Genomic DNA, 19,965 nt, shown 5'->3' with positions numbered 1-19,965 from the left:
TTTGCTCCATACACAAGGATGTGGAGTTCACTCACAATACATATTACATTACTTTCTCCAAGGAAAAAAACCACCAATCCATCACTGCATATCTGAGCACATCAGGGAATTAATATTTTGAGAAGAGAACCAAATATGGTTGAATGCAATAGGTTAAAAATACCCTTCAAGAATCTATGCACCACACAAAGGGGATTTTTATTTTTCTTTTTTAAATGCTGTTTGTGTGCCAGAGGAGAAAGAGGAACTCAAAGTTATAGGGAGGTGACAACCCACAAGACAATGTGACATCTGCAAAACACATTTCACTTTTCAGATTACTCCATGCAAAAGCAGGTTAGGGGAATATATCACATCACTGGTGCATGCATTGATTTATCTCTGCTGTACAAAGGCAGGTGAGAATCATAAAAGTTTGGTACTTTGTGTTCCAGGGCAGACACATATCAGGAAAGTCACCTAGTTCTATGCTTTGTGAGCACATACCTTAATTAAATTAATCTAACCATGGTCAGAACGTGCTGGGCTTGGCTCTGCCTGAATGAAGTGGAACATCAGGAGTATCCTGACTGCTGCAGAGGCACCTTACAGGGCTGCAGGTCAGGGAGCACTCTGATCCCCTTCCTACAGCCCAAATCTGTGCCTGGGCTTAACTTTAGACACACGCTCCCTTCCTCTTTAATTCACTGCAGTTCAAAGTTAAGCATGAGTTTAAGTGTAGTCTCAAATAAAGGACAGATTTCAGCACAGGCTTGTATTTTTGTGAACTGTCATCTAAAGGGAAAAACGTGCCAGATGGGGAAACAGGGAGAGGTCTCTGCACAGAGCAATCCCCATCCCACGCAGAAGAGCTGGGAGGTGGGGGAGGGATGGGGGAGGCCAACAAAAAGCAGATCTCAAAGGGTTGGACCCTTCTGTCCTCCAGCACTTGGCAAGAGGACAGCCAGCTCCTCTTGAAGCATGCCCTCCCTGTGTCTCTTCTCAAAGAGAAAAAGGAATTACCAGAGCCTCACACTGCCGGTTCCTCCCTCCATGAAGCATCCCTCCTCTTTCCCTCCGGCTGTCCCACATCCCTTTCACAGTTATTCTGGCACTTGTGCCTTGCAGACATCTGCAGACAATATCCACCCAGTACCCTCCCACAAGGAACGACCGCTCGCCTTCCTCTCCCATCCCGGGCATCACACGTCCTTCTCTGCACCATCCTCAGATGCAGCAGCTCCCTGCCAGCACCCACCCACACCTCTTGACTTCTCCATACCCAAACAGATGTCAAATCTATATTGATTTTTGTGGGGCTGATGTCTCTGGGGCACTTAGGATTAAAAAAAACAGCTCATCAAGAGAGCAAATGTTATGCGAAGGGATCTAAACGTAAGGCATGACTCAATCCAATTGTGCCACCTTTTGCCCAAAATCCACGCTCCTCCTGTGATGCACACAGCAGCCCTGAGCTGCCCACCATTTCACAGAATCACAGAATCAATCACAGAATCAGCCGGGTTGGAAGGGACCTCTGAGATTATCAAGTCCAACCCTTGATCCACTACCGCTACAGTTACCAGACTGATATGGCACTGAGTGCCATATCAAGTCTCTTCTTAAAAATGTCCAGGGACACCACCTCCCTGGGCAGCCCATTCCAATGCCTGATCACCCTCTCTGTGAAGAATTTTTTCTTAATATCCAACCTTAATCTCCCCTGGCAGAGCTTAAGTCCATGCCCTCTTGTCTTACTGATAACTGCCTGAGAGAAGAAACCGACCCCCCGTGGCTACCCCCTCCTTTCAGGGAGTTGCAGAGAGTGATGAGGTCTCCCCTGAGCCTCCTCTTCTCCAGACTGGACACCCCCAGCTCCCTCAGCCCTTCCTCACAGGACTTGTGCTGGATCCCTTCACAGCCTCCTTGCTCTTCTCTGGACCTGCTCCAGCACCTCAGTATCTTTCCTGAACTGAGGGGCATCGATTTATCTCTGCTGTACAAAGGCAAGTGAGAACCAGAAGAGTTTGGTACTTTGTGTTCATTGTGTTTCCCTCCTCGTCTTGCTGGCACAGGAGATATTACAAGCCCATTCATGCACATGCAGTACCTCAGGCTTTTTCATTACTATCATTATTGTTGTTGTTATCAGTGGCAGTATACCTGTATATAAACAGGAGTAATCATCAGATGAAAGAGCACAAGAAACGTGCACCATAAAATCCAATAGGATGCAGCATTATTTATTTTTCTGTGATGAAGCTCTGTTTTGGACAACCCCCACTGCAGCACTGGAGTTGGAAAGCAGTAGGGGCAGCACATCTACAAATCCTGGCTCCCAGAAAAACCTCACCCTGTTTTTTTCCCTCTCCCTACCACCTTTGCCGAGTACACATTCCCTGCTGCCTACTGACTGAGACCTCAGGGTTCACCCTTGCTGCCCTGTCTGTGAAGGATAGGGCTGCTACACCTGTCTACCCTCTTTTTCTTGATTCCCCAGCAGGTTAAGCACTTTTTGTTCTCTTTTGCAGTGATTAATCCACCTTTCTGGTGGGATGTTCCACCAGGAAAGCAGTGTCCCATTCTCACTCTCTCCTCCCAGTTCCCACTATCTGGGTGACTCCTCCTTGAACTTCCCTCCAGAAGGTGACTCCTGGATACTTTTTGACAGGCAATGAAATTCCCAAATGAGGGGTTCTTGCCTGTGTCAGTTTCTCTGTATGCAGACTAGAACCTCCTTCCAGATAACTCATCACCTCTGAATGCTCCCCACCCAAATGCAATCCTTCTCCACCACCATGGCTCACAAACCCCAGACAGGTCACCAGCTCCTTGTTCACAGTGGATCCTGTAGCATGCTCAGGATCAAGAGCTCAAGATTTCCCCAAATAATCACAGTGCTCAAATAAAAAAATGTCATTTCAAGTGCAGCACAGCAGCCTCTCTACTGCCAGGGACACTTCTCACAGTGCTCTTCTTCAGCTGCCAAGCACCTGCTCCAACACATAGACACACTCAATCTATGCATTAAAATCAACTGCTATGGAGAGGACAGGCTTATTGGGATGATATGGGAATCATGGCAACATGATGGGAATGGAGAAGTTCCTGAGGGTTAATACTATTGGGATGGGAATCCCCACATCTGCCTCCTGTTCTCTCTCTCTTAGCATCACCAGCTGTACAGACCTAACCTTGCTTTAACTTAAACTCCTTATGTATGGTTCAGTTATTGCAATTGCTTTAGATGATTTCTGTTTGCAGGATCCTTTACCTACTGAGAAGGATGCTTCTGTGGTAGTTGTTGAGTTTCTTCTTCTCCAGCCAAGCTGTGCTGACTGTAAAGCAGCATGGCAATAGCAATTGAAGTGCTCCCTGCAAGATTCTGCTGTTCTAGTGTTTGCTCCAGTGATCTGAGAGTTAACAGTGCTTCTGAGAAGCAGAATCCTGTACTTTTGCAATAAAAGCCTATCTATCTATCTAGACAAAGGTAGGGAGATGTTTCTGCTTGCAGATATGAGTCGGCAACTTCACCATCATGGAAAAGTCTCTTCATTTGTTTGGTTTTATGTTTTCGTGGGCATTTTTTATAGAAAAACACAAGCATAAAAGTTCTGTCAGTTTACATTCAGAACATATGATGAAACCATATATACAATGATAGTCCATTTTTGGCACTACTGGAAGATAGAAAAGCATGTTTTTCCCAATGTTTAGCATATATTTCAGATGGGTTTGAAGGCTGCAAAACTCATGGGTTTTTTATTTACACCATAGACTACTTGCCTTCAAAGTGAGGAAATAACTTTCAGATGCCTTCAGAAGGCTGCCAGCCCTGCTCCTGCCTGCGGCACTGACTGATGAAACCACGTGAGGCCGTGCAGATGACCCACACTAGGCAGCTCCTCTACGACCCCAGGAACCCAACTAAGGGTGACCCTGAAAAAGCCAATTTTGAATTTTTCTCATGCTGAAAGGTCAATTCTTCTTGCTCTCACGCAAGCCTCAGCAAGACCTGCCTAGCTGGAGGAAGGGTTTACCCTAAGGCTTTCACATACCAAGACATTAATAGAATCATGGAATGGTTTGGGTTGGAAGAAGCCTTAAAGATCACCTAGTCCCAACCCCCTTGCCATGAGCAGGGACACCTCCCACTAGCCCAGGTTGCTCCAAGTCCCATCCAGCCTGGCCTTGAACACTTCCAGGGAGGGGGCAGCCACAGCCTCCCTGGGCAACCTGTGCCAATGTCTCACCACCCTCACAGTAAAGAATTTCCTCCTAACATCTAATCTAAATCTCCCCTCTTTAAGTTTTAAACCATTGCCCCTTGTCCTGTCCTACCCCAGCTTTCTGGTAGTTTCCCTTCAGATATTGGAAAGCCTATATAAGGTCACCTTGGAGCCTCCTGGCACCTTGGTACCTCCAGACTCTGAATAAGGATATCTGCAAGTCACAGTTCTTTAACTCACATCCAGGGTTTGAATGTGCCATCCCTGGTACCTCTCCTGATTTAAAAACATTACTGGCTGAGACGTGAAATGCAACCAAGTTGAAGTGATGACTTGGCCAGCAACCACAACGGGGAAATATTTTACAGACAGTTTTGACATCTGATTTGACATGATGGGCTGCAGTGTAAATGCCTGCAGAGACACCAGCATTGGTTGGGCACGTGAGGCAGAACACCCCAGGTAAGGCACTGTTCTCACAACGCTGCACGCAATTTTCTCTATTTAAAAAAAAACGAAACCAAAAAAAACCCCAACAGAACTATAGACATCCCATGGACAGCTTAAGCCTGGCTTGATAAATTAGATGTAAAATACAGCCCCAGCCCAGCAAGGATATACTGTCTAACAGCTGAGCTACAAATACTGCAACATCACACGCTGCAGGCAGCTGCCGATACGATTTCCATAGGGATTTCTTAAAACTGGGAAGTTTGATATTTAGGATTCAAATCTAGACGATTTATGTAAGGATGGATTTGGAATTTCTTGTCAGTGGTTCTCAGTCAAATCAAACCTCTTATTAAATTTGAGTTCATCAAGGCCACAGTTTTACCATGTGAAGTTTTCAATTAAATAGTAAATAAAAACATATATGGTTGGATGGGTTTATGCCATACTAGCACATCAAGCACATGTAATTTTTTCTTCAGATTTATGTTGCAAGGTTCACTCAGGTTTCATAGCAGGACTTCCACATTCCCAGTGCTAGCACTTTATCTGTTCTTCATCAGCATTCCCCATCATTCTCTCCACTCCCTGCTGGTCTATGCTGGAGACTGCCATACCCATGGAGTTTATACCACATAATAATTTAAATAAAGAACACATTTCCCTAGTTATCTTTTTACTAAAATTTTTCTGCAGGTATAATCTACCACAGGCACAGTTGTACCAGTTACATAGGTAACTCTTTGAAAGAGTTCAAGTTATTTTATAGCAGTGGAACACTCCTGTTATTAAGGAGGCTTCATCACATTAACTGGCCGCTAATAACTATCCAAAGCATGACACAAAATTCAGATGATAACACCAACCCTTCATGAATTAATCATGAATGACTACAGGCTACAATTTGCACACATGCATGTGTGTGGGACATGTATCTTTGTGTGTGTGTCCACATGTGTGTGCAAGGCAGGCAGAAAAGCAAAAAGCAAGCAATAGCCCATGGGATTTTCCTATGGGTTTGCTCCACAGGGCGAGAAAAGAAGATTAAAGCCAGACATGTATCCATCAAGTCAATTAAGATTTGAGGGGAAAAGCTAAGAGCTGCTGGGCAGTACAGGGAGATAATGCTCCTCCAAGGCTCAGAGGCAGAGGAAGAGCTGGAGAAGGAACTTTGCTGCCTGTGAGCAGAATTAATGGCAGTGCTGGACCGGCTGAGCTGCTCCTTCTCAATGAGTTGCTAATGGGGAACATGGAGAGTTGGGAAGTAATGAGAACTTTGTCAATACAGCTGTGGATAAAAGTGGGTAAGGAACCACTTAAGGAAAAAATCATCACAGAAATCTGCAACTACAGATTCTGTGCTTTCCGGTGCTTAAGAAATTACTTGCAATAATTTTGGAAGTGTTACAGAGGCTGAGAAGAAAAACACAACCAAGGGACAGATCCTTTTATTCAACCAGAAGCAGCGAGCAAGAAAGAAAACTTGGCAAAAGTGTTCTCATCAACAATTTCTTCTTTTTTTGTTGGTTTTTAATTCAGGGAAAGCAAAAGAATGAACAAACCTAAATAATTCACAGCTGTCTGCAGGTGAAGACACTGGAGGAGCACTGCTTTTGCAGGCATCACCCAGCACAAGACAAATGCGCAAGACAAATGCGCAAGACAAATGCCTTGTCACAGCCCATCTAGGTGTATTAGAGAAGGGACACCCCACAAACAGGTCCCCCTCCCTTCCCTGTACCTCCATGCCTGCCAAAACCAGCTATCTACATTGCCACAATCAGGTCCAAACCCCCTCTGGTACCTCCACACCTGCCAAAATAGTCATCTACACGGTACCCAGGGTCATTAGACAACCCACCCCAGCAGGATTGGATTGTGCTGGTGCCAACAACACAGCCAAAAATATCAGAGTGTTTCTTTCAAAGTGACCAGATTGAAAGAAGAATGTGAATTTGGGGTGGGAGGGGATCAAATATTCATCTTATGGTTGGTTTTGTTGGCTTTCCGGAAGTGGGGAGCCTTCTCCAGGTTTTCTGAGCAATGCTGGCCCCTTTCCACCTCCTCCCCTTCCCATGAAAGTAGCTACCCCTCCTCCTCTCAGAGAGCTCTGCTGAATAATCATTTTCCCCCTTCATTTTATATAAAGACAAACACTATTAAAAACATACTGCATTCTCATTTCTTTACCTCCATGAAGAGTAAACACAGAAAACGCTCCCTAGAAAATACTCCCTAGAAGCAAAGCACTGGATTTGTTCAAAGGTAAACATCCCATTTAACACATCCCCCAAGACCTGGGGTAAGGTACCACTTTCTCTGCTGGGAAGTGCTATGCCACTGTACCAGCTTCCCTCCTATATCCAACCTCTGCAAAAGGCCATGCAGAGCCTTTGTGACTCCCTAATTCAACACAGTTCAGAGCCAAAATCGAGGTGAGCTGGAGACAGGTGGGAAGGGATGCGAGCTGCCTTCATGGGCTCATCAATCCCTGCTCTCTGGCCACATCCTGCAACCCTCTCCAGCCTGGGCATGCACTGTCAGGGAGTCAGGGGCCAAGATAATACCCAAGTTGGCTTTGTTTGAGCAAGGACAACCCATTTCATGGAATTACTGCCTATGGCCAGATCCATGCAGTTCTGGCTTCCCTGTATAATCAGGGACACAGGGAGGGCAAGGATGGGAAAAGATGCCTGTACCTCTTTGCTTCCTTCTGGGCTTCCTCCCAACATAAAAGCAATTGCCATAGCTGGAGAAGAAGAGAGGGAGTACAGCACACAGGTATGACACAAAGCTTGCAAATATTCTGGATATAAAAATGTCATATTTAACAAAGCCATTCCCCTGCAATGCAAAAAAACCCCATGGTAGAAACCAAAACCGCCAGAAAAAAAAAGTCACGGACCACAAAGCATTTTGCATGTTAAAAAAAAAAAAAAAAAAGAGAGAGAGAGAGAGAAATAGGTAGGAAGGCTCACCAAAGGACTAAGTAGAAGGCAGCTTCATCCATCTCTCCTCCGTGTGGCACATGATGGTTGCATCCAGCTGACAAAGCTCCAGAGCATAACCCATGGAAACATCCAGGCTCATGCTTAACCCTGCAAGGCTCCCACTCCAATGCTAAGTACTAATGTGTGTTTGATTAGGCAACAGGAGGAGGATCTGCTCCTGCCAAAAGTGACCACAAGCTCTTGGCAATAACACCGAGTACTTGCTCTGGCCCTAACCACACACCGCAGTTGTTAAACTGGCCTGCCAGGAGAAGATGTCTTGCCAGATGGAGTATTCAAAATAAAGCAAAGGAGAACAATCATTTGAAATAACCAGCGTTTCAAGTGCCCTAATGAAGAGAACATGTATTAAGGTGACCTCAGAGAAAGGAAAACCTATTAAAGCCAATGCTAAAAGTGAGTTTTCAAATGTTGCTGCCCTTTTCACTTTCCACGAGGAAGTCTGCAAAAACCTTACAAAATCAGAGTCTCAGCATTATTCATCTTTATATTCTCACTCATTCCAGTGCCACAGATGGGGACTACATGAAGGTGAAGGTATTTTCTAATTTTTTTTTTTTTTTTTTTTTTTTTTGTGCCTGCTAACCACTCCTGGACATGAGTTAGGCCTTCCAAATTAACAAGTCTGAATGGAAAACCATGAAATTAAATATTATTTAGAAAACTCAGAAAATTGTGGATTCTTGTATTTTCCCTTCTGATTTTGGGGTGGCTTTTTTTGTTGTTGGTTGTTTTTTGTTTTTGTTTTTGGGTTTTTTTGTGGGTTTTTTTCCATACTTTGAAAACAATGGAGCAAAAAAACCGACAAGCAGGCTCACTGAGCAACTCAAACTTGAAAAGATACAAAATGCCATCCAAAGGCAAATGGCAAAATTCCCAGTAACATCATCAATGCCAGAGTTTCCTCTGGTATGCTTTTCTGTGAATTGATATAAAAGTATCTCATGGAGATACCGTATTATATACCACTTACAATCATACATCATGCCATTCTCAAACGCTGCTTTTGAGATGCAGACCTCATTCAAACAAAAACTCTTACTCGTGTGCTCGCCTCTCAGGGCACACGTGCAGAGCAGAGTTTGGCTCACATGTACCATGCAATAGATACACTGGGATGTAAATGTGAAGTCCAGCTTGCAAAAGCAGCTTGCTTTTGCAGCACCACAGCACCCATCCTAAAAATGAATACCCAGCACTTCCCAACCACCAGCTGGTTCTGTACTGGGGAAGCCTGTTTTAGGGCTGCTGAGAAGCACAGCAGGGGAATAGCTTTAGGGTGCCTCAGCACACAAGTGGAGGATTGTGTTACTATTGCTGGGCTTTTGACAGGAGATGGCTTTATTTTTTGGCCATCAAGTTGTTCTGGTTACTTTCTGCAGTGCTCGAGTGCAGAGCTGCCCTGTGCTGGCCACCTTGCCTAGCAGCATTTGATAACCTTAAGACCATTTTCAGTGGCATCTTCTTCTCACCTTAGGCAGATCCAGAGTCAGAATGGGGCCTCAGGTCTGCCTCCCCTGCTCTGGCCATCCCTGGAGCAGGGACAGCAGCAGCACAGCCAGAGCCTACCACATCCTCAGCTTGGGCAGACCCAAGGTTATTCCTGCACCCTGGTATTCAGCATGGCTGGAGCTGAGCCTCGTTAATGACCTTTCCTTTCCAAACACTACTCTTATTCATTTTCCACTTCCCCAATCGCAGCTGTTGAGCTCTATTAATGTGTAGAAAAAAAAAAAAACAACCCAACACATTTAAACCCGAACCTGCTAGGCCAGAAATAGAAGTTCTTGTTTTCTTTTCCAAAACACAGAATAGCTGAGCAACAACGAAAGGAAAAGGAAATCTCTCCCGAGCACACATCTGGAACCAATTTGCTGTATGCAGCCACTGGGTGTCACTTTTGATATATATTGGGTCAGCCTCGCAGCACTCCGGCAAGAGAAACTGGTTTCAAAGGGGTGATGCTAAACCAAACCAGACTGCTCCACAGCCTCTCACATGCAGGTTGTAATTAGTAATTAGCCAACCAGGCTGATTTACTAACAAAACATCTTTGCCACGACATAAGGCACCGTGCAGTGGCTCTTACCTCTCTGTCTGCAATGTGACTTTTGATGGCTCCACATTGGGGTTTTCCCACTCCATCTGTGGACAGTGCATGAAGTAGCAGAGCGTGTACAGAGCCTCTGGCTCCCAGTAGAAGGATCCCTGCTTCTGGTGCATTGGTGTCCCATTCCCGTGCTGCTTGGCGTTGAGGGGCTGGAGGTGATGCATGGCTCGAGACACCAGGTCACCTGGGAAAAAGAAAAAAAGCATAATCTGGGTGAATGCCAGGCTCTTTGGCTGCCTCTGCCCAAAGTTTTCATACCAAAAGGTACGCCAGGCTGGTTTCTCCTTTCATTTAACCTCACAGACTCAAACAGCAAAGGTTAGGACAGGATCCTGTGGATTTCTTATTGCTGGGTTGGACTTCACCTGGAACTTTACACTGTGTGGAGGGATATACTCGGGCTGCAGAGAAGCCCCTTAAGGCCTGCAGGAGACAGATTTCTGCACATCTGGAGTGTAGGCAGCATCTTGCTGTCCCAACTCAGCACCACCAGAGAAGCCAGTACAGAAGGGCTGGGGTCACAGCTACAGGCAATGCTTAGAAGTTGCCAAAACCCCGTTGCCTGAAAAATGCCTGGTGAGGATGATGGACAGTAGCACAAAAAACTTGAATGCTTCTGGGTAGAGAGGCAGGAAAATGCAGCCCCTTGCAATGAGGAAGGAGGCAGTCAGATAACACACAGAGCTCTGAGGGAGTGTGGAAAGGTACAGATGGGTGAAGAAAAATGGGGGGGGGGGGAGGGGGAAATTGCTAAAAGACAGTATCAGAAATGTGCAACTAAAGTTACAATTTTTAAGCCCAGGCTGGGTCTGGAAAACTTTGTGTTATCAGAAGAGCCAAAACCATGGAGTAGGCTCACCCAGCCCCTCAGGTTTCCAGAACACAGAAAATGGAACAGGATGCTTATCATCAGCCCTGAGCAACATGGTTTTAGGCACTTCCTTGCAGGGAAGTTATGGGAATCCACAATATACGGAGCAGGATCAGCAAGCCAGCAAGGGAGATTAGAAAGCAAATATACAAGCAAGCAGCAGTGAGTCTCAGCACAGTACTGATTGTAACTAATTAACTAAAGCATCTCCCTCCGAGGCAGTGAATTCTACATTTGGTGAGTAGTGACCACTCTATCAAAGGCAGGGAAACAATTGTGGTTATAAACTGCCTATTTTCACATGTTCAAATCACTCTGAGAATGCTTTGGGGGGAAATAATGATCTCAGATCAAATCAGATTGTTTGTTTTAAATGAAAATCTGAGTAAGAGCCCTTTGGGTCATTCTTAAGCTATACAAAAGCGAGTGATGGGAGAAAAGAGGACATAATTTTCCACTGTTAAGAAGTAGTTGCATGCTTCCTCTATTTGCTTTTCCCAAGTGACCACTGAGCGCTGAAAAACTTGGAAAGAGAGGCTGGAAATGTACACAGAGGTAGGAACCTAAAACCAAATACTGGGGGGGGGGAGGCTGAACTATGAATTCCTGGGCAAACTTAAAAGGGAACCATTTAGACTGTGTGGAAGACAAAGTACAGGTTTTCTGCAAAGTCCCACCCCTGTAAGCACATCACAGCAGATCACCTATCTCCAGCTTGATTTACACAGAAAATGATGCTGCTCCTGCAATAACATGCACCAGGGAGAAGAGAAATGTCTTATTGTAAAAAGTTCAGCCCAGTCCTCCAAAAACACAGCCTTAAAATCATGAAGAGAAGGAAACCGCTGGCATGAGAAAACTGCCGAGTCCATGACTTCAGGGTTTTGACACAATTTTTTGCTGCAGTCTGCAATATTCCTCTGATCCAAAGCTTTCATTTTAAAATAGTTTCTGTCGTTTCCCTCAGTTGGGAAATTGTCGTGATAGGACCAATCTTGCAGCCTGGCATGCTCATAATTTCCAAGAGAAGCTGTGCGTGCAGAAAGCCTGCAGCATCAGGCCGACAGGAGAAACAGATGTGCCTCTGATATGATTCCCCAGTTCTGCACAAAATTATCTGTAAGCAGCCACAAGCAGCAGGAAAGTTTGGGACTTCCTTCACTCAGCCCACCCTGTCACAGCAGATTTGCACTGCAAGGCTCAGCAGAGGCAAATTTCACTGCTAGCAGCTGCTGACAGAGAAACTGAATTCCTCTCTTTTTCTCCAAAAGGCAAAAGACATAAAAAAATGTGTAGAAGTGCTAGCTGCATCATCCAACTTTAACAACAATAGCAAAAGCAGAGAATAAGGAGTTGCACTAAATTCATCCTTTTCTGACCCAAGTCACTATGGCACTAGAGCATATGGGTAAAGTTAAGCACATGACTTATTTCAGTAGACTGAGACAGCAGTCACAAGAGAATGTCTCTGACTTCTGTACTGAACGATGAATAAAAATCAGGATGCAGTTCAGGCCCAGATTCAGGCAGCAGCATCACTTTTTATCCCCATTCCTCCTGAAGTGCTGGGGCGATGAAACCTCAATGACACATCCAGCCCCAGAGGAAGCTGCACAGTGAGTAAGGAGGGGAAGCAGCAGCAGGAATGACGTAGGCAGATGCAAGGCTGGAGGAACTCGAGCCTCATGGAAATCAGTGGCAAAGCTCCTATCTGTTTCAATATGACCAGGAGCTAAGCCTTTTATTTTGTATTTCCTCAACTGCTTCTTGGAAAAACCAAACCAATTCATCCTATTAAAGTTGAATTTATACTTCTTACGTTTAAGCTTCATTTCATTACATTATAGCAAAAATTCGATCTTGCTTAGATCTTGCTTTCCCCTCTGCTATATTATCTCTGGTTACATTTCAAATAATTTCTATATTAACAATTATTATAATATTCTTCTATCACAGAGACAACTCAAGGCTTAAATAATCAATACCTTTAAAGCACTGAGCTTCATAGAGGACAGTAAGTAAGCATAAAAAGCTGCACTGTAATCCTGCACTGAAGGCAGGACAGGAATCACTGCTCCCTCTTTCACTCCACACAGTGTCACTTCAGACAAGCCACTGCACGCCCTGGTGCCCTTTCTGCTCCTCCAGCTGCATCCAGTCACAGAGCAAATCCTTCAGATATGCCTCAGCATATCTGTGCATCAGGATCAGTGCCAAGAAGGGAGGAAGGAGCTGAGAGGCTCACGCTGGCACTGTGTGGTAGGACTTTGTGCAGACCCTGTAAAACCCAGAGTACAACATCTGGTTCAAGATGCGTGTGTGTTGTCTCAAATCCCTACCAAGTTTTGCTGCTTCTATTCTTTCCTTGCTGAATAGGCTTTTGCTTCCCCACTTTTTTCTGAAGAATATACCAAGAGCGGAAATCCTCTTTGATCCTGGCAAGGGCACTCTAAAACTCATGGACTTGAAACCAGCTTTGTGATGGGACTCACTGGTCTGATCTACAGCAGTCAGCTCAAGTCTCACCCAGGGAACCCAACCTGTATTTGTCCTCCTTGCCAGCTATAAAAGCCATGGTATATCTGATCACCAAGCAAAACCTTGAATTTGTGGCCAAGTATAAAGATGGAAGCCTCCTTAACCACTTTGTGTTAACCAACCCTGCTCTTCAGAGTCATAATCAACTACAGCAACACTTTGCCAGGGCACCTGCTCACATCACTGCTGATTCTTCTACTTCTTTTTTGGCCCTTAGAATGTCTCAGCCATATCAACTGAGTGCATATTGAAGGCAAATACATTCCTGAGTGCATAAATTACAAAGAAAAAAGTAATAAATAAAAATCCCAGAAGTTGAGTCAATCTTGTAACCCCAGGGATATGGCTCCCAAGGGCTCTTCAACCATGACTCAGTGGGGCTCAGTGGGGATCTTTACCACCACCTGCAACCCAACGGAGGAACAGACTGGGGAGCCAATCTGCCTGACAAGAGACCTTGCCAATTTTATTTTATTTTTAATTTAAACCAAACAAACATTTCCACAATTTATGCACAGCAAGCCAAGTGAGCCAAAGCACAAACTGCTCTGATGGAAGAGCCAGGGAAAGGAAGACATCATATAATCCAGAGTAGACACACACACAAACACACACATACTTTATAATATTTTGTTGCTAAAGCTGAGAAACCAGAACTGGAGGGCAGACTCTTAAAGGGCAACAAAGGTAGGGACAAGCCTCAGAGTGGCCTTGCAGCCCTGAGTCAGGACAGGGAAGAGCTCCAGCAACCCAGCTCAGCACTGGAGCTTGTCAGCCCAGGAGAAACACCGTGCCTGGCACATCAGCTGGCAAAGGACCTGCACAAGCATCACCACAGCATGCGGAGAGATGCTGCTGTGACTGCCAGCATTTCATCCTTTCCACAACTAACACAGGTCTTGCCCATCACTCCTGCTGTCAGTACAGCAAAGTTTATGAATGCAAGGTCCACGTATGTTTGATTTGAAGACTGAACACATTACATAATGCGCGTGTTGTGACACGGGCCTGGTTTCAGGCAATACTGAGTATTTAAGGAACAGTTTCACTGACTTTGAGCTGAAGATGTGATGTGACAGGGAAAGTTAAGCTGCTCCAGTGTGTGCAGTGGGTGGTATACTCAACAACACAGAGCACACAACTGGGACTACTCAGAGCTCTCTCCCACCATGTCCAGCAAAGCAATTTTTACTGTGTTTGGCTTTGGTAAAAGCTATTATCAGTGCCCTTAGTATTTTAGAGCCCAAAGTAAAAAAAAAAAATTACACACTGTTTCCAGTTTTGTAACACAGGAGGAGGAAAAGGAGAAGCAAAAAAACCAACCAACCAACCAAAAATGAAGAATGAGGAAACAGCAGATGCCCGGTGCCTGCTTCTGAGAAACTTTCTGAGGTTTTCTATGGTTTTCTGGTCTGTCATAATGGACCTGATCTTGCAGACATGCCTGCCTAGGAGCAGGGCTGCTTCCATAGACTAAAACATCTGATGGGGTGTGTGCTTGCAGAAACACAACCTAGGAGGTGAATGATGGAGGACTGATCCTTACATGGCAATTCCCCGTGACACCTACCTCAAGTTTTCTTCCAGAAACACGTCCTAAAACTGCGATAACAAATTCACAATTACAGTTTTCCACACTGCCAACAAGCCACACAATTGTTTGAGCCGTGTCTTTCCTTCAAAGCCCTGGGGGAGAGAGAATGGATCTCTGTTTCCACTGCAGACCTCTTCCAACCAGACATCCCACAAGGCACTTTGCAAAGTGGCAGCAGGACATGTTTCTAGCATGAAAGTGTCCTGCAGGCAGCACCCATCAGTGTAATAATACTGGTCTGATTATCCCTTCCAGCTGGCCAAGATTCCAGTGTGTGTTGCCTGATCTCAGGAATCATGCCCTGCAGTGGAGGCATTGCTGGTTTGCTGTGCTAGCTGAGAGAATACCTTCTCCTGCAAAGAGGGGCCACAGCCACAGACTGGAGTTTGTCCTTCAGAGCCTTTAACATCCTCCTGTGCCCATCCAGACAATGAAAAGGAGTAGCATCTATCACGGAGCTACACTCCAGATGGCATCTTCATGTCAGGGCCTTTGTCCCCTTAAAGCATGTGAACCAGGATCAAAACTCACTCTCTTGACCCTTATTCATTTTACCTCTCTGTACAGAAGTCTTGTATCTATGATTTTGCTCATGACCAGCTATGGAGAGATTGTATTGAAAAGATTAATTATAAACCTGATAATAAACCATGGTCTATTCAATCAGACTGCTAACTGGTGATCATGGCCATCTTGCATCCTTCTCATACAGCACCTAAGTCTCCCTTTCTGCTTCCCTGTTGCCTCTGGTTTCTGCATTGAAGTGATGCATTGCTACACTTCACCCTGCCATATGCCTGTAAGTGCAGGAATATGGGTGAATATGAGCAGCTGAACTGTGCCTCCTGTATCAGGGCAGATCATCTCCATCCATCAGCTCAGTCAGCTGCCTGAGCCATCCGTACACTCTTTATTTCAGCTGTGCAGTTCCTCCATATTTGCTCTGCCTCCAGTGTTGCATCAATCTCCATGTTTCAAAAGAGAGCTGAGCAAAAATTGCTCAAGCTAAATCTTTCCTCGAATGACTTACTGGAAGTCTTTCTACTGTTGACTCAAGATGACCCATCTATGCCAGGAAAGGAGTGTACAGAGTACACAGAGTATCCCACAGAGCAGGGATAAGTGCACACTAGAAAGTGTTTAGTATGTATTTCACCGTGCACACTCTCTTAGCACAAAGTATCTTCAAACATAAAGCTGTGCTATTCTTGGCACACAGTATATTTCAGATTCAAGAGCCAGCTGCCTGGGGCTGTGGGTGTGCTTGGGGTGCCATAATGCACACACAGTCAGTGGAGCATCTCATGTGCAACAGATTCACCATCAAGCTCATCAACCTCCCACCTCTGCTTGTCCATGCCTTGTCCCCATGTGAATTTGCTCCCCCAGGCAACCTTTTCTTCTCTGCCATTTTTCTCTCCCACAAAAGAGCAAAGGAAGGAGCTGTGGTCCCAAACTCTGAAATTGGTGTCAAGAGACAGGACCAGGATACAAGCAGCCCATTTCCTGACAGTGGCTTCCCTGTGGCCTCCCACAGATCATTTAACCTTTTATCTCCACTTATTCACCATCACAAGAAGCTTCTATTTATATCACAGAGTAAGTGTTTGTGTACGAATTTAGTGTTTGTAAAGCCTTTGAAGACAGAAAATTTAGGGATTGCATGTACCCCATAAAAAAGCCACAATAATAATTAAAACTTCTCAAGTTCACATACCTATTATAATCACAGAACCATAGAATCATCCCTGCTGGAAAGGACCTCTGAGATCATCAAGTCCTTGATCCACTACTGCCGTGGTTACCAGACCATTGCACTGAGTGCCACATCAGTCTCTCCTTAAAAACCTCCAGGGAAGAAGAATCCACCACCTCCCTGGGCAGCCCATTCCAATGCCTGATCACCCTCTCTGTAAAGAATTTTTTCCTAAATAATAACACTGCTACCTTCAAAATCTCCAGTCTAATGCGGCAAGCAAGGTGTTTGTGCTTGATCTCCCTTAAACCCCATCACCTCCAAAGAAAACAAGTTTTGCCTCTGATGACTTATTTATCTGCTGACTTACTGCAGAGCCTTCCCCCTGTGTACTGCCACTGCCTTATGGACCACTGTTCCTGGATTTTAATTGGTCTGACATGGACCAATGTCCTCAAATTCTGAATGTAAGAGTCCCCCGTGGCTCAGCAGGCCAGCTGAAGAGTGCTCACCCTGGCCTGCCTGCCTGCCTGTAGTCTTCACAGCACAGACAGGGATGGCTGCAAATCAAAGGAAAGGAAAATGCAGTTTTAACCCCAAGCATGCAGTGATGAACAGAAGTTTAGGGTGAATAGGAGCCTGCAACTCAAGGGTGATGTATGTGGGGGAGTCCTGAGAGTCCTGAGCCGGAACACTCGTGTACTGGGGAAAAGTGGTGAAAGGTTGGAGCTCCAGCATCCTCCACCAACCAATTTTATGCCTTTTGCCTCTAAGCATCAAACCTGAGCGGGTTTAAACATGAGGTAGAATCCCTGGAGGAACAAAACCACCTGCATAGGGACAGAACCCAGCTTGCCCCTCAGGAAGGTGAAAGGGGCTGAGTCTCACCCATGGGAGAAGCCAGGGAGCCCCAAGGGAGCACTGACAGCAGATGGGGAACCAGGCAAGAGATAGCTGCCTCTGTTCAGCCCCTGTAATGCAAGACAAATCCACCCCCTTGTCAGAAAGGCAGTGAAAAGGGAAAGTAAAGCCTTAACAGGGTGTAGAAGGGTATTTTCAAATTATCCCGTCTCCTGCTTCATTTCTACTGATAAATAAATATATTGCTTCATTGTTTATGATGGTGGGTGTCTCTGGGGGAACGAAAAAAAAACCAAAACAACAAAACCAAAAAATCAACAGGGAGTCATTTGGGGCTGTTAAGAGACTCATAGCCCCACAGTTATGCATAGATGCAGAGACTGAATGAAGGCTCAGGTCCATCACTCAGGGGGGCTGCAAGAGGAATGGAAGAGCAGCTGAGGAAGCTGGCAAACAGCTAGCATCTAATTAAGGCAAGAACCTACCTAGCATTTAAGCACCACATTAATGTCTTCTGCTCTCTGCTGGTGTGCAGAGGGGCACCTCAACAATTTCTCTTTGTACCTTTTACACACAGAACAGATGATATCTGGATGGATCACAGTGAGAAGGCAGGGAGGAGAAACCACAAACAAGAGACCCAAAAAGCAATGGGAGAGTAAGGATGTAGGGGTTTTGTGCAGTAACTCAACAAAGGGCTCAAAACCTAGGAAAAGTACGACCACATCTGGCGAGTGCTTGCACAGGCTGCCAGTCTACAGCCAAACTCTATGATGAAGGGAGCACTACCATCTGAATTGCAGGTTTGGCTAGTACACAGTTTTGGCTGTGCTGCATGAACCAAACCCTTCACTGGAAATAAGCTTTGGCCTTGCTCTAATATGTGACAAAAAGGGCTTTTATTCTAGCTTAGCAGTAACTAAGCAGAGCACTTCCAACAACCCACCCCATTTAGATGCCACCCTTCCAGAAAGCATCTTTACCCTGACATTTGCTTCTAAGCCTAGGTTTAACCTCTTATTTACAGAACATGAATCAATTTGTACCACTCCTGCAGTGCTCTTCTTTGGTTGGTTGCAGAGAATTGAGACTAGATGAAAAGACAAAGGAGGGGATGCTGACTTTCATCATCTCCTCAGCTGGAGGTTTGAGGATAAATGAAAAACAGTATTGGTATATGAAATCACATTCCTACTTACACTTGAGCAGTAACCCTTCCTTTCGTCCCTAAAAATGTGCCAAGATCTACTGGGAGGCTGTTATTTTGGAAATATATACATTCAGCACTGTGGAAGCAAAAAGAAAATTATGGGGAAGGGTTGTTTTTCCAATGGCAAAAAGGAAAACTTTGCTGAGACTTGAGTAGTGACGTGGAGGAAATGTAGGCCTGAGCATCACATCTGGGAGATACTCTTAGTTAAATACTGTTCAAAGGCTAAAAAGCTCTCAGATCAGTAATGTTAGCTCACATCTGTATCATCAGATTAGATTACCCTAGTTTAAAATGAAAATACCTTTTCATTCTGGTTAACAAAATAATAATACCACCATCACCATCACCATGGTTTGTACAACAGTGTGGCAAACTTCTCATCCAGGAGAGCCACAGAGGACTGGCCAACCTTGGACTTAATATAAGCCCCAAACAGTTTTTTTCTCTGACATGAAGACAAAATTTGGATTACATCTTAAGCAAGATGTTTATCATTCTGTGTGGCTCAGGAGACATAACCCTTCTGCAGCACTATGCATGTGCCTCAGCATGGGGTGGTTGTCCCAGCTTGGCTGTACACTAACACCTTATGGTCTTCACCCAAAGGCAGCAAGGGAGGAATATTTTGTGGTGCCAGGATTGGTGCCCAGCAGACCCTATGGCTCTGCTTTCCTTCATCACCACCTACATGCACAAGCAAGAGAGAAGGTACTTCTTCATCCAGCAAAACACCAGCAGCTTCAAGTTGGGAGCTTCATCCCTTCTGCATCTGGTCTCCAAGCAATCAGTGGTACTTTTGGGTGGGTGATGAATAGGTGTGTTGGAATGTTATGCAGTTAAATATAAATGTTTGTGGATTTTAAACATGCATATAAAGAAGTTGGGAAAAATAATCAAAGGTAAAAATATGGGATATCTTACCAGACAAAACTCTCCCCAATACTCCTCACTTTTTCCATTCAATCTACTTATTTTTTGTCATCTGAAGGGGAAGGAAATAAAAGAGAAGAACCAGAAATCTAGAAGAATACCGAAAACTTTTTGAAAACAATGCAAACAGATCTATTCCCCTTCTCCAGGTGTGCTCTGGTTTGGATATACAGGCAACTTGAGGAAAAACTGAGAAAAAAATTTGCATAAAAAAAAAGTCTCATTAAATATTTTCTTTAAGATTAAACAGTCACATACTGTCAGGCTACTATTTAAAATCCCATTATTTTTGCTGTGCTTCAGTTCTTCCCAATGTTCTCCATATAATAAGCATTTCAAATGAAATTACATTATTTTAAAATACACTGTAGTAGGCAATTACAATTCCTGAATACTAAATGCCAATATAACGTAGACTAGATTTATTGTTGTTCCTTAACTTTGTGCCATAGTCATTATGTTTTAATGAATAAGGTTTCACAT

The 19,965-nt window shown here is 44.7% G+C and overlaps 1 protein-coding gene across 3 annotated transcripts in view; it reads right to left on the bottom strand.

Annotated features, from left to right (window-relative positions):
• Positions 1-19,965, bottom strand: part of ABTB3 (ankyrin repeat and BTB domain containing 3) — a 178,601-nt gene that overhangs the window by 53,160 nt on the left and 105,476 nt on the right. For all 3 annotated transcript variants that reach the window (XM_071729122.1, XM_071729141.1, XM_071729133.1), the window contains exon 3: positions 9,759-9,963. In XM_071729122.1, coding sequence (XP_071585223.1) covers positions 9,759-9,963 — 205 coding nt within the window. The remainder of the gene's footprint in view (positions 1-9,758; positions 9,964-19,965) is intronic.

The sequence above is a fragment of the Heliangelus exortis genome, chromosome 1, assembly GCF_036169615.1.
Source record: "Heliangelus exortis chromosome 1, bHelExo1.hap1, whole genome shotgun sequence".
NCBI classification, from domain to species: Eukaryota; Metazoa; Chordata; class Aves; order Apodiformes; family Trochilidae; genus Heliangelus; species Heliangelus exortis.
The sequence above is the reverse complement of the archived record's forward strand: the minus strand, read 5'-3'. Positions and strand labels throughout refer to the sequence as shown.